The following is a 15,882-nucleotide window of genomic DNA, read 5'->3' on the forward strand; positions in this document are numbered from 1 at the left end:
ATTTTGCCTCACCAGCGATTAGCCAGCCTAACTTTTTTTTTAAGAATCCACCTCTGTTTGAAGCTTTCAAACTTAAGACGAAATTTTTGGGCAATTAATTCTGATTCCGCAAAGCTAAGAAAATATACTGTTTATATACAGCTGACTTTTATCTATGTATGAAATGAAAAAAAACATGCGTTCTTAATAAAATGTGTACACAATTTCAACCAATGAGATTAAATGTATGTACCGATGCGATTCTCCTATTGGCTCAATCAGACATTACCTCTCTTTCTTAGTACCTTTATTCATGGAGCTGATTTAAAGAGGTCCAAATAAGGCTGAACAGAGTAGCCAAACATTTCAAAGTCTATTCTATAAATATTATACAGCTTTACTGTTGTTGCCCTATCTAGCTGACTGAAATACTGTAGCGCAACTACATTAGAGCTCTGGTTTGACCGTCTGTTGGTCCAGGTGAGGGTAACATTTGTCGTTGAAAGACCGGTAACATCTGAAAAGAAAATGAATATAAAAAAATATAATGTAATTTAAATTGTAAGGTATGTATAAAACACACAATAGAATAAAACTATCCAATACTTTAGTGCATATAAATAGACTAAAACCTTTCCAGAGCTAAATAAAAATATGGATATTCAAAAAATATCTAAAAATATTACTTTTATTGATAGTAAAAATCCTGAGCCCACATATTCGACTTTCCAATAATACCATACTCTACCTGTAATAAACTGGGCATCCTGGGCCAACGTGTCCATCTTCCCAATAATATCATACTCTACCTGTAATAAACTGAGCATCCTGGGCCCACGTGTCCATCTTCCCAATAATATCATACTCTACCTGTAATAAACTGAGCATCCTGGGCCCACGTGTCCATTTTCCCAATAATGTCGTACTCCATCTCACAGAGATGACAATGCAGCCAGTAGGGCACCCAGTGATCATTATAATTCTGCACCTCCTCACCCAACAAATAATCTACAAACTGTACAAATGTTGGACGTTGTCCGTGCAGGACACTCATTGATTTACTGTCTTTTATATGCAGTCTCTCTTTTAGCTTATTTATGCCCAAAATTTTGCCCGCGTACAGGCTATACACATAACTATATTTTTTGGCAAATTCAAATTTGTCACGGTAAGCTGAGACAAGGCGTTCAAACGGATGGCGGACAAATGTGAAGACAAGGGAGTTTGTTACGGCGGGAGAGACTTGGTTCTTCTGCGGGTGGAAGTACTGAGCTGCTTCGTGTAGTCGAGACACAGGTACCTGCAAAAGTTAAGGATATTTATAGAAGCATAAATAAATCACCCATCCATTTTTTAAATGTAAATTGAAATAAGGGATTGGGGTAATTTTTTTCATTCTACTTCTTTATTGTATTCAATTTGTTTCAAAATACAAGGGGGTATAAGTGTGAAACTTTTTGTGAAAGCACCCATGAAAAAATAAATATGTTTACTATACCTTCTTCCCATGAAGATTGAAGAAAAGCTGGCTCCACGTACTTGAAGCTACCTACAATAAAAAAAATATGAAGAACTTAGATCACATAGATATGTTTTTTTTAAATTTATGTAAAGAAAAAATAATATAGAGACATTACAATCAATTACCATACCTTATGAACCCAACAGTACAACATATGCCATTTCTGTTCCCACATAAGAGAGTTCTGTACAGGTGAAGGGTGCAGGCTTTCCATCTCCTAAGATTTTTGAAAGATATTCATGAATATAATATTGCTTATTTATCTCTTTAAAGTTTAGCAACAGATCTTTAGTATTTACTAGTCTCTATATTCCTAACTTATGAAAGTTCTACTGACTGTCCTTATGTCTATCCTTCTGTCTTTCTTTATGTCTGTCCTTCTGCCTGTCATTCTGTCTGTCCTTCTGCTTGTCCTTCTGTAAGTCCTTCTGTCTGTTCTTCTGTCTAACCTTCTGTCTGTCATTCTGTCTGTCCTTATGTCCGTCCTTCGGTCTATTCTACTGTCTGTCCTTATGTCTATCCTTCTTTCTTTCTTTATGTCTGTTCTTCTGTCTGTCCTTCTGTCTGTTATTCTGTGTGATAGCTTATCAGCACGTGTACACTTGCATGCGCCTGACATAACAAAAATACCTTTTTTTAAGCTGAGAATTTAAATAATGTGCCTAAAAAACCATAGTTTATATACCTGTAAATAAGTAGCTTGTTCTTCCAATCCTTTCTGAATCTGTTCATGTCCAAAGCGTCCCAGCCCATATTTCCGACATGTCTTGCTTATTAAGGTTTTACGCTCTCTGTAGATTCCCTAAAAAAGTTTAATTTAACCTTAAAAAATAAAAATAACTTTTGTACAAAAAAGTTACTTTTGTATCATCCTAGAACCCTTAAAAGCAAATCACAATTATATTTAATTCTATTCTTTATAAAATCTTTGACGGGAAAGGGGGTTAACCACACCACACTATTACTAATGTGGAAATTTCTCTCTAAATATATAAAATCCTACCAAGGACCTATGAAAAACATCCTGGGAAAGAAGAACCAAATCGTTTCAGTGGTTCGAGATACTTTTGAAAACATAAACCTATAGTAAATGACCCATTATAAATAGATTTTAGTTTCTTTACTAACACTAGTAGTATTCACTCTATTTTGAGAAAATCAAAGAAGTAATTTTAAAAAACAATTATGTCATATTTTTTTCGTTTTATTAGGGTCAAATTAGTGTCGGCACGAAAAAAGTGAAAGTTTAAATTTTTAGTTTTATTAATCATTAGAATCTGGTGTGCATTCGCTTACGCAGAATGTTAATTAATAACAGGTACAAAAAATGTTAATGCTTGGTATATGAAAAGATCAGTAGCATTGCAACTATCTTATTATTTACACCCATTCTAAATTATTTATTGTTTACTGCATAGGGTTAGTAATTTCTAAACCAATTTCTTAGTCCAAATGTATTTTTTGTATATGTATTTTTATAATTTGTGAGCTTGAAAGGACACCTTAGATTCCATTTCCTTTTAACTTGAAGCCTGTGCGGTCTGGTCAAAGTAAAGTCTTTAATTATTGTGACGCTTTTTAGAGGCATAGCTTTTCTTAAGCTACATTTTAATTTATTATTTTGCTAAAAATATAAATATTACTTCATATTTTGTTTTAAAAGCAATAATAGTAATAATAGTTTTAAAACCTAATACGTTTTTATACCCTATAATGTAAGGTGTCCTGGGATGGTTACAACCCCCACTCTCCCCCCCCCCCCTCAAAAAACAAACAAACTTCAACTTCTAATATTTTTTACTATTTGCTTTTACACCCAAAATGAAGCGGGAAGGCGGGCGAATTTAAGCCCCCATCACCTCAAGTGTCACTAGAAGCCTCTAGGGACTTAACCGCTTGTTTTTATGAATAATACTATTCCTATTATATAAAGTAGTAAGCTTTATTGTCTGTAGCGAATGATCTCGCTAACCGCTCACCTATATGGTCCTCCTTTACAGTGAAGCCTTTCACAGATCCGAAGTTGGTTTTAGGCTATTTATTTTTAGATTTAAGACTTGGAATGGTTTTAGGCCATCTCCTTACCCCGTGAAGAAAGAGTCCCCTACACCGGTGTCCTGGATAGGAAACAGGTTTTTTTTTACATACGTCTCACAAGACCTATGTTGTGATGACCGGAAGACAATGACGGTTCAGTACATGACTTTCGTTAAATCACAGCTGATCATTTTTGTGGCTTTTTTTGAAAATTACTTTCATACCCAAATTTTCATAGTTTTTCCTTCAAAAATCACAATTTTCTCACATTTGCAGCTTAGTTAACTTAAATTTACACAAGAAAAGTATAATAAATACAGCTGAACTAAAAAACTGTGTTATCATTAATAACAAAATCTTTAAGAATCTTGAATAATCTAAGATTTGTAGTCTAGAAATGAAATAAGAGTTATGTAAAGTATATATTTGAATTGATGTCTAAACAACTCTTGTAATTAACTTTTTAAAAAATATTTCATGTCCCTGTTGCATGCCTCATGACATATTATATTTTTAAAATAAGTTTCCTTGAAATATTAACAAGTTATCCTGCTCAATATTGGTTCCTGGCTGATTTGATGTCTCAACATCAAAACAATATCTGCTTGGAGTATAACATATATATCCACAACCACAGTTGCCATGTTTAAAGTCCTATATTACCATATATACCAGGCTACAATTGAATATACAACCAGTCCTTGGTTCAAAAGAGCTTAGTAGAAGGTTAATATTTTTAACAAGTGGGATTATCACTTGTAAGTGTTTGACATGCACTTGGAATCCGTGTAAAGACCAGCCTATAGCTGGTCTTGATTGAGTCTCTGCCTTTTGTACACACTGCTTGTCTTTACTACTGATTAAATGTCATAGTGAGAACCATGGAAGGTTTTACATAGGTAAACCTACAGAATGATTATAGATACATATTGGATTCTAAGCTGGATGAATAATTTGCAAGATAGCGTATTCAAGATAGTGTAAGAGCAGCTAACTGACAGGAAAGCACTTGGCTCATAGCTTGAAGAAAATAATAGTAGCTTATTACTAGAGTTAATGTGAATGCTGGTTACATGATCATAACTGGATTCCAATGGCGTGTGATTTCCAATGGCAACTTTAAAATCCAATTTGAAAATAAACACAGGCAAGTTCTTTGTCCTAAGCAGATCAATACTACCCTTCCTAAAAGCTACCAGTAGTAAAGGGACCTAGGAAGGTGTTGAACAGGAAGACCCAAATGTAGGATTAGCAAAGCATAAATAAAGGGCAGTTTGTCTATCAAGTGGTGTTAAATTTGGAATCATAGACCCACCTGACTTTCAATCAGCAGAGTAGGCGGAAACCATGGTAAATTTCTGAGTAATAGAGAATGAGAGGATATGAGCTCTTAGCTGAAGTAACTAAGGCAAGGGAGTCTTAAAGACCATGTAGCTAGATGCATGGCAGTCTTGGCTTTCATTCATGGAAAGATTTCTCATGACAGTAGTTGGTTCATAGGAAACAAAAGGAATTAAAAAGTAAGAATACTTGAAAGTTTATTCTGAATCTTGAGGTTATCCCTTTATATGGCAAAAGTAAAGCCACAAGTTCAATAGCAAACAAGTGCCATAAAGAAAGAGTCAAAAGTGTGTGAAATTGTTGATTATCAAACAAGGTCAGAATTCTAAACTGACTTCCATCAAGATTTATAGGCTGGGTGAAACATGTCAGCCGGCTAGAATAAAGGTCTGGCTATAACAGGGTGGAGAGAGGTACCCTGTTTAGTGAAAAGTATTATGAGGCATACTTGTTAAAGTTGAAGGACAGGGATGGTAACTTTAATGTCTTCTTTAAACAAGAAGTTTAACATGTGGATTGATAGGAGATAATGTTTTAGTGAAAAAAATTTTAGGGCAATAACTTTATGTTGTGGAGTCAAAGGCAAAGTCAGATAGATAAAGCCAGGTGAAATCCTATGAAGGCTAGAAGCAGTTCTGACGTGCAAATTTATTGTTGAACATTAATTCAAAATGATTAACTTTTACTCAATTTTTAGACTACAAATCTTATTCCATTGATTCTAAAAGATCTTGTTATAGGTGATAGCACAATCTTCAGTACAGCTGTTACTTATTATACTTTTCTTGCGAAAATTTAGGCTAACTAAGCAGCAAATGTGAGAAAATTGAGATTTTTTTGGGAAAAACTATGAAATTTTGGATAAAAAAGTAATTTTCAAAAAAATCCACAAAAATGATCAGCTGTGATTTAACGAAAGTCATGTACTGAACCGTCATTGTCTCCCGGTCATGACTACATAGGTCTTGTGAGACGTATGTAAAAAAAAACCCGTTTTCTATCCAGGACACCGGTGCCTAGATGCTAGGGGCGAAGTCGCTAATATTTGTATATAGTTAAATAACATCACAATTTACTAAATTTATCCTTTTAATTTCATTTTCCAATATAAATTACTAGCGGCTTTGCCCCTAGCCTAGCTCTTGGGGCTTTGCCACAAAAGGTAAATAAAAAAAAATTAAGATGCAACGACTAATTTCAAACTGATTTTTAAAAAAAAATTGAAATGGATTTATTGTCTTTTGGGGGGTTGGGGGTGTCCCATCCCCCAAGAAAATAGCATAAAACCATCACAGGACCAGTAGGTATATTCCCTTTAGAGTTGAATCTGATCGGTTCAGTGGTTACCAAGATCTTAAGGGACAGACGGACGGAAGATGGACGGACAGACAGACATCAAGCTACTTTGTATTATAGATTGCTATTTGCTATTGCTTTGCTTATAATGGACAAAAATATCCTTGCTGCTAATACTTTCGCTTAGTTTTTACATGACCAATCTTATGACCACTGGCTATTAGATATAAAAGAAGCATAATAGAGTTTTTTTTTGCAATTAAATACTATACAATATACATAAATGTTTCCCGTATGACATACTACAAAAAGAATAATAATATCCCTTAAAGCGAAGCTAGACACATTAAGAGTGAATGGGAAGAAATATCTATAATACAAAGTAGAACTATGTCTGTCTGTCTCTCTGAAGCTTAAGATTTCATTAACCGCTGAACCGATTGGGTTCTACTCTTTAGGGAATATATATAAAGCTTTTTTATAGTCTCTCTCTGAAGATACTAGGGACGTATTGCTAGTAATTCAATAATGTATCATAATACATAAGATAAAATAAAATACGAACGTATGGACAAACCTTAATTATAGAGAAGCTGCACTAATGAAAAAACAGGCGCACTACACAAAGAAAGTTAATTCTAACCCAAGGCATGTAATTCTGTAATTTTTTGCCTTGAATATACATTTTAGAAATCTGTTTTATGTTTTTACTTTAATTGTTTTTCATTCACACATTCACGTAGAAAATAAATAGAATTGACCCCTTGGGGTGATAACTTTTTATGCACCGGCACGTATTATATTGTTTTACGTATTTTTTTCATGGATAAATAAATGTTAAAATAAGCCAAAACAAGAATAGATTATATGAAAACTGATGCCTTTTTGAAATGAAAAAAAAAGATTACTACTGTTCTTTGGTGTAAATACATAAAAACCTTAAACATATATTGCCCTCAAAAATCACCTTAATATTAATAGAAACTGACCAAACAAAGACCTGTATTTTATCCGAGCCTTTTGCTTATTTACTTGGACGGACGGACGGGCGAACATCCAAATGACAAAATGCGGACGCCTCCATAGTGTCCTAGATTGATTAAGCTCTTTATCCCTGTGAAGACACGTGTATAGTAAATGGTAAATAGCATATGTATAAAAATTGTGGTTTTCTTCTTTTCCCAATCAATTTTTGAAAGGGCAGCGTTTTTATGTTTAAGACATGTCCGTCTCCCAGCAATACCAGATAGCTTTGTTTAAAAATTTGTTTAAACGATTAAAAAAAGATTCTTGTAAATATAAAAATGAATTATAATGCTTTAAGTTTAGCAAATCTATAAAAAAAAATAGAAAAGGGTTTGTTTTAATTCAAAACATCGTTAGCAATGCCTGTAGATTATTTTTATATTTTTCTTGTAGGTAATTTTTTTCTAGATGCGACTTCATTGAGCTGGATAGTGGTGCCCTCCCCCCAAAAAAGTCAAAAACCTTTCCTGTAACTATTAGAAGTTGAATTTCAAAGGAAAATCTTGTCGGTTTAGCGGCTAACAATATCCTTCGGTATAACAGACAAACACACAGATCCTGTTCCTTTGGTTTGTTTGAGTTATTGAGCTTCGCTTATTTGGATGTTATGGCCTTGTTCATGTATCTGTACAACACATATTGAATAATATTAATCAAATTTGATCCTTGATAATTGATATCAAAGGGTTACACAATTATTAATTATTAGTACTCATATCATAAGGTGTGTAGCTTCTATAAGATTACCTTTGCAAAATTAGCAATAATGATTTGTAAAAAGTAATGCATCAAAACTTTTAACAACTTTTTAAATGAATTTAAGTAAAGATGAAATCATTTTAATACATTATTCTTTTAAACATGAACATTCAGTTAACTTTAGTTACAGGGAATCATATCATAATAATTGCATAGTCAATAATACATCCATAATGATTTTAATTCATGATCAAGATTTGATAAAAGTATCAACAGTTTTGTAGCCAACAAATAAGAGTAAATGAATATAAAATCTTGGGTACCAGCGAAATTTGATAGAATAATAAGATGTAGTCTTAAATCTTTCTTATATGGATGTTTTCATCCTTGAATTAAAACGAGTGAAAATAAAATTTTCCTTACCAATAAGTTTTCTTGATATCTTGTGATGTTTGGGTCTAATCTTTGCATATATTTCCCAACTGAAGGCACTGTAACACTCACTTTTATACTAGACATCTTTTCTATAAAATCCTAAAAAAAGTTTAAAATAATACAAAATTACAACGGTTAAATTTTTCTTGTAGAACACATTGAAGCGCATTGTTGTCTTACATACAACTTTTCGGACCAGACTTAGAGTTTCTTCAATTTGAAGACGTTTAACTTTTAAAAAAAAATTAAAGCAGATAAGTTACAAAATAATTAAAAAGGATGAATTGCAGATCGTGGATGGTGTGTCTTTGTTGGTCATCTTATAGTCTGAGGGACCAAAATTAATTTTGAGTAAATTAAAGATATTTAATTGGAGTGTAGCATCTAGATAATTAGGTATACACAAACAAATAAATTCTTACAATTCTTATCGATTTTGAAAAAAAAATTGTCTTTTGAATTTTTCTATTTAAAAATAATTTTCTGTCTTATTACAACATCGTTAGAAAGATTAAAATTGAACAGTCCTACAAATTTGTTTTTTTATTGTAACATTAATTTTTTTACATTAAATGTTTTAGGCGTCTTTCTCTTAGGATTTAGATGGATAAATTAATGTACAACCCCAATAATGTTAAACAAAATTACCCCTTCTGTAGGTTAAAATTATTGGTTGAAAAGTTTGCATACTAATAATTAGAAGTTAGGTCCCAAAATTTTTTTTTAGTATTTCTAAAGTCGTTGAGGCCAGTATAAAACAGTCCAATAACTCTTGTAATTTATTGTCATTCAAACCTGTTCTGTGCTTGGGGTTGAATAGTCCTCAGAGAAGGCTGCAGCTGTTCCAATTGCAGAATATCCAGCTCCAGAACCAGATCCAGGTAGAGTTTCGTTCCAGACAGAAAGATAATCTGAAGATATAAATATTAATCCTTATACTAAAGTAACAGGATGTCTATTTGTTTTTTGTCTGTGTGTTTGTACCGAAGGATCTCGCTAACCGCTGAACCGATCAGGTTCTCCTCCCGGTAAAGTTTATAACTATCTGGGGGAGGGTACTACCACCCTCCCAAGAGAAATTGCCCCTAGAAACCCCCCCCCCTAATTTAAATTTTTTTAAAGTAAAGATAAATATGATAAATTAGGTTATAAAATTCGACTCTCCCCTCCTCAAGTGCCCCTAGAGGCCTCTAGGGGCGTAGCCGCTAGTATAAATATAAATAAATATCAGGACTATCCATTAAAATGCTTATTCGTCAATATTAAAATATCACTAAATCTTACTTTTAATTAAATTTAGATAGCTATTTGAATTAATTTAATATCATATAAAGGTTTTTAATTTTTATTATTAACGCTACTGCTCTATGCTTCTGTTTAACTCTCCCTTAGCTGCAAGAAATACATAAGATAATTACTAAGAGCAACTTGAATTTTAGGTTCTTTCTCTTAAAAAACCAAGCGAGCCCTTACCTTTCTCTAAATTTAAATATTATTTCACCTAACCTGACCTAAAGTAAAATACCAATAAGCTCCCCCCCCCCTTATTTTCAATTTATTTCAAATTAAAAGAAGGAGAGGGTTCAATACTCAACTATGCCCTTTCGGGTATTTTTCAATAAACAAACGAACTTACATCCTATTACATATTACATAGTTTAACCTGTTCTTTCACCAGAAGGTTCTCCTCTGAGAAGACCTCTTGAGTTCCAAGCAATCCTCTCGTCTCCATTCTAAAATAAATAACACTTTCAGATTGTTTTTTTTTAAATCCGTAAATCCGTCCTTCTGTAATTTATGTTGACAACAGTATTTTGGTATCACTTTTGGAACCTAGTAAAAGTGTCTGACTCTGATTATGACTTTTAAAAAAATTAGGCAATGAGAGGCCGGAATACACTGTAATTGACCAATGGTTAAATTTACAGTGGACTCTCATTGACTAATTTTCTAACGTCATAATCAGAGTAAGACACTTTTACTAGGTTCCACTTTTGGTATTAAATGATGAGCTATAGTACGATCATTTAATACCTTAGAATGTAAATATTCCTTTATGCTAAATTATGTCATAGTAAATAACTCATACATGTACCAAACAAACTTATGATAAACAAAATGGAATAAAAATGTTTATTGAAAAACTTGGACACTTCAAATTTGTGCAATCTGGATTTAATAAAGCCCCCAAGTTTTTAAGCCAACAAATAAGAAAATCTGTTTATAAAATATTAGGAACCCTCTCCAACCTTAAAAATATTACTGTTTTTAAAACCCTTTTATCAGAACTATCTTAAAAAGGATACATAAATACAAAAATTTTCTCATCTTAACCGCATAATTTCTATAACATCCACGGATTTAAAGGAATAAGACAATGGTCGATAAATTGATGTACGTCCTCAATAATGAAACACAAAATAACCTTTCAGTAGCTGAAAATTAGTGGTTGAAACGTTTAGACACTCAACTAAATTAACCAATCAATCATAATGAATAAAAGTCCCTAATGAATAAAAAAGAATTTGAGGACTATTGTAATAAACAGCCCAATGTCGCCTTCCTTCCTGATTATATCCTTGTGGCATGATGAGAGAGAAAAAAGAAGGAAAATTAAATTTCACGTATTCATTCGAATCCGGTGGATAGGAACCGGTTCTCATCCATACGAAAAAACTATGTCTAGCTTCGTATTATTATCCAGATTTCTACGAATATAAAAATGTACAATCATAAGATTAAAACCAGTTTTTTTAACCCGTGCCTTTGGCATTTTGGGGGCTCCAAAAACTGGTTTTAATTTTATAATTGTACATTTTATATCCACGGAAAGCCGTTTATAATACGATGCGAGAAATAACTATTAGATTAAGACTTCCAACTGTAATTAGTACGTCTCCCCTTCAGGGATCAGGGATAAGACAATATAAACCATTCTATTCATATAACCAAATCTATGAAATTTTTATGATTGGAAAGATAGTTCTCTCCCTAACTACTGATAACTGTAATTATTAAGTCTTTTAAATGGAGATAAAATGTATGTGGATATATTTTTAGGGAAATTTGTCCTCAAATAGATTGCTAATATGGACCTCATTTATTGGTCAGTTAGTTCATCCAGTAGAAGGGAGGGTATGGGATTATTGCGTTGATGGAGGGTATCGCTATTTTAGCAAGCTGCAAGCATCAGAGTACATGAAATTCTGGTGCAACATCCAAGTAAAAATGTATCGATTATCTTAAATCAAATATATTATAATTAAAAGTAAGATAATTGTCTGTATGTCTGTTTCTGTCTGTAGCGAAGAATCCAAACGCTTAACCACATATAGTTCTCATTTACAGTGAAGCTTCATATAGGTCCAGCGGAATGTGTTTGCGCAGTACCAAGAGAAATCGTCCATAGAAAAAAGAGCCCCCACTCTCCATTTTTTTATTTATTCTTTTATAAACCAACATCGAAAGTGAAAGCCGATTCGCCCCCCTCCCCATTCCCTCAGATGCACTTAGTGGCCTCTAGGGGCGTATCAACTAGTTCCAATGAAGTAACTAAAACATTCCATTAATAGAGTTTACAATTCAATTTTGCTAAATTTTTGTTAGCTTTTGGTTGCTGTGCTACTTTAAAGACGTGCTGATAAATTCATTTTCACACCCAATGATGATACACAAAATTACCCCTTCTATAAATTACCAATTAGTGGATGAAACGCTTGGACATTCAACTTAATGAACCGACCAATCAAAATTCAAAAGTGTTTCCAAAGTTGTCAAGTCAACGAATAAGAAAAACGTTACTATAAAACTTTGGGTACTAGTGTAATAAATATCTCAATGTTCCCTCCCTCCCTGTGTTTGAGCTCTGCAATGCCCAAGGCAAATTTTGGTTTGATATCTGCTTTCTACAAGTGCTTTATTTGCTCCTAATGTTGTGAAAATTTTATACATTAGTCTTAATGGGAAAAACTGCTACATGTGAAAAAGTAGCGTAGCAATAACAAGTTATATTTTAAAAAAAGAACATTATTAAAAGAAAAAATAGAAAATAACAAACTAATTGACAGATTTACAATAAATAAGGTGATTTTTTATGTTTTTGACTAAAAGCTAACCGTAGAACAGATGTAAAAAATAATATTAAAGTTTCAAAGTATCTTTGCATTAACATGTAGTGCTTATTTTTTAAATATCTTTTAGTGATGTACCGCCAGACAGACTTACACAGTACATACCTTATTTATAGAGTACCTACGCCCCTAAAAAGCTAAAAGTCATCTGTTGTTTTATTTTGGTAAAAAATAAGGACCAATGCATTTGTTTAAGTTTTATTTACTTTTCTCTCTACGGGTTACTAAGATAAAACCTGCGGGGCTCCTCATATATTTCGGCGGGACATTGGTTAACTAATCCAGAAGAAGTGCAGCAGCAATAAATTTTCAAAGAATAAAAGAATAGAACATGATTTAGGTTCATAGTCTAATAATGCTCATTATTTATCATTATAATTTCAACGCATTTCATCAATATGTAAGTTATGAAAATTAAAAGTGTAATTGCACATAAGTTTCGTTGATAAAAATCACTATGGGGTGCTTTTTAGTTGTCATTTGGTAAATGTTTAGTAAATAAATACTAACTGGTCTTCATTTATAAAACTTAAAATAAAGAAAAAGGGCCATTTTATAACTTGGTAGATAACCTACTAAATTCATATTACCAAACAGGTATCTTAAAGGAAGATACAAATAGCTAGGCCATATGTTATTTAAACAATTGGTGGAAAAGTTGAAACACTACAGTCATATGTAGAATTATTGTCATATTTTAACAATAATAATTGCCATTAAAATTTAAACTGTAATAAGAAAAGATGAGAAGACCAATGAATTACATAAATTGGGAAAAACATAAGTGTGCCATAGACATTTAATTATTTAAAAATCAGTCATAAACAAGAAGTTCAATTATATTTTGCAAATATATAAATAACCTCAGCGCACATGCCCTTGTTGTAGAGTTGCTGCATCAATAAAAATGAAAGTTAAATCGAAATCAGTAGAAAATAGCCATTTGAATATTAATGATTGTTTTATATTCTAATGAAATTGAACACACAATATGCAATTCAATTAAATCAATACACTTCATATAATTGTATTTATCGGCTTGAATAATTTGTGACAATTGTACAGCAAATACAATGTAATTTAATTGATAAAATGCAAGCTAATCTTAATATACTTTGTTTTACAGTTTTTCTTGATATAGAATATACGTGGATATATTGATAGCGAAAATTTGTCTATTTAGTTTGCTTATCTATTGGTCAGTTCGTTCATTCAATTGTAGAGGAGGGGATGGGGCAAAGTGAAATATTAGTCTTCTTGAATACCTGGTGCAACATTCAATATTAATATATCGATAGTTATGTCACAAGCGTCTACTTATAAGATTATTACAAATGTTTATTTACCTAGATATGGTTGACGGTCAGATAGTTTTTTAGCTGTTCTGACATTCTGATTAATTAAAGAGTGGCTGCGCTTACAACAAATACACATATTTTTTAACCAGCTGAGCTAGAGTGTATGTGGAAACCGGGACAATTTGATCATTAACATTTTAGACTAATGACCAAGGGGGTTCCAACCAATATGGGAACTTTTCAAAAAAATATTCGGTAATTTCTGCCAGGGATAAAGCTGTGAATAATTCAGTTTAATTTTGAATCTAATTCACTATCTATGGTAAAAACGCTTCTCAGTGGTTTCTCTAAAAGGGACTAGTCGAGCAAAGAAACCTTTCTCTATGAATTGAAATATAAAAAAGGTGGAAGGCAACTTTTTTATTTTGTTTTGTGAGGTTATATTGGTTACAGGGTATTTCCACAGGGTTGGTAAACTGCAGATAAAGACCCCGCAGTGCAGTGGTAAAAAAAAACTACACTCTATCTGTGATTACTAAGCACTTGGAAGGAAAAAGCACAAAACTCAATCTAAACAAGTAAAAGACAGTGATATTCTAGATAGAAATATTTTAGAGAGAAAATACTTGTTCCTTTTAATGACAATATCTTTATCCTTCATCCCTAAGTATATATTAGATAATCGTTGAGTAAAAGGAGGGTTCAAATCCTCAAATAAAACATATGGAATCAAATTTAAAATATAATTTTTTAGATTTTCTCTCAATCGTAATCTAATATTTATATAATGATTATACCATAATGGATACCATATTTAAAGTAGGACAATATATGCTAGTGTTTGCCTTTTTTGACAAATTTTGTCATTTATAAGTAATGATTTTTTTAACAATTTATTTGAATGCAAGTGCCGGTTTGTTTGTTTGTTGAAACCCTATATATTGCTTACTTCGTTTGAGGTCCTTTTAATGTAAACAAGGACGACCATAAAAATCTAACGAATAATACATAAAATATCAACGTTTAATTTATTTATATACAAGTGGACAAACATATATAGCTTAATTGCCTTAAGAATCATCTTTTGAAATAAGAAATTAAGAGGTGGGTTCTATTTCAAAACCTTAGAACAACAAAGGCTAATTATTGCAGTGTTTCATGAGACTTATTTTAAAAATATATAGCCTAATTATTTTAAAGCATAATAATGTTTCCTTTCTTTTATTCTTATAAATCTTAATTTCACAAACTTAAACAGGAAACGGAAAGCGCGAATTAGAATGATTATTAACTCACAATAGAAAAGCTAAACGCCTCTCAATTAAATGACACAGAATTGTATATTTGTCGCGGTGTTTTGTTACCCCACGTTTTATAAATAGGAAATGGATTCATCAATACTTGGATCTTACACCAGATTATCATATACTCTAATAAAATTAAACTTGTAGCTGGCTGAAATAACGGCTCCATCCCCTCCCCTTCTGCTGGATGGGCGAACTGACTAATGAGTGATTAAAGTAAATTGATTTTTAGAAAAATTTAGGCCATTATGGATAATACCATAGGTGATTTAAGTAAAGTTTCTTTTAATTTCTAACTCTAAATAGCCAAGGCTGAAGATGTAGACTTCAAAGTTTTGACAAATGTTTTAGCAATCAACCCAAACACAAAGTAAAAAGAAACAACCTACATAAAACCTATCATCTACTCTCATTTTTTTGTGTTGAAATTAAATTTAGTATAGACTGTCGACTGAATACCATCTTTCACGCGAAAATTTACACACAATAATTTTCCAGAAAAAGCCACATAAACAAATAAAAATTTCACACTCAAAATGTCACAAAATGATAACCCACAATTAAGCTAGCACGCTGCTGGGAAAATATGTTTAAGTGTGAAACCAATTGATATCCGCTTGATTAAAACTGGTTCTAAGCCCTATTAAAAAATTATGTATCGTATCATATTATAGACAATTTTCCTTGAATAATAAGACAAAATTGTATTTCATCCTATGAATTTTATCTGCCTAAAGTTTATTGTCTTTAATAGATGCGATAAATAATTTAATCCTTTCTTATTTTCAAAATCTGCTTGATAATTAAAATGGTGT

The 15,882-nt window shown here is 32.1% G+C and overlaps 1 protein-coding gene across 1 annotated transcript in view; it reads right to left on the reverse strand.

Moving 5' to 3' along the window:
* Positions 1-251: 251 nt before the first annotated feature.
* The window catches only part of LOC145317350 (carbohydrate sulfotransferase 11-like), a 47,426-nt gene continuing 31,795 nt past the window's right edge, over positions 252-15,882 (reverse strand). Inside the window, exons 2-9 of the mRNA XM_080158768.1 lie at positions 9,999-10,068; positions 9,131-9,246; positions 8,324-8,434; positions 2,187-2,303; positions 1,632-1,718; positions 1,478-1,528; positions 850-1,279; positions 252-496 (exon numbers count right to left, since the gene is read on the reverse strand). Coding sequence (XP_080014894.1) covers positions 291-496; positions 850-1,279; positions 1,478-1,528; positions 1,632-1,718; positions 2,187-2,303; positions 8,324-8,434; positions 9,131-9,246; positions 9,999-10,068 — 1,188 coding nt within the window. The 3' untranslated portion in view covers positions 252-290. The remainder of the gene's footprint in view (positions 497-849; positions 1,280-1,477; positions 1,529-1,631; positions 1,719-2,186; positions 2,304-8,323; positions 8,435-9,130; positions 9,247-9,998; positions 10,069-15,882) is intronic.

Source organism: Acartia tonsa, chromosome 1, assembly GCF_053477335.1.
Source record: "Acartia tonsa isolate MP-2025a chromosome 1, ASM5347733v1, whole genome shotgun sequence".
Classification (NCBI taxonomy): domain Eukaryota; kingdom Metazoa; phylum Arthropoda; class Copepoda; order Calanoida; family Acartiidae; genus Acartia; species Acartia tonsa.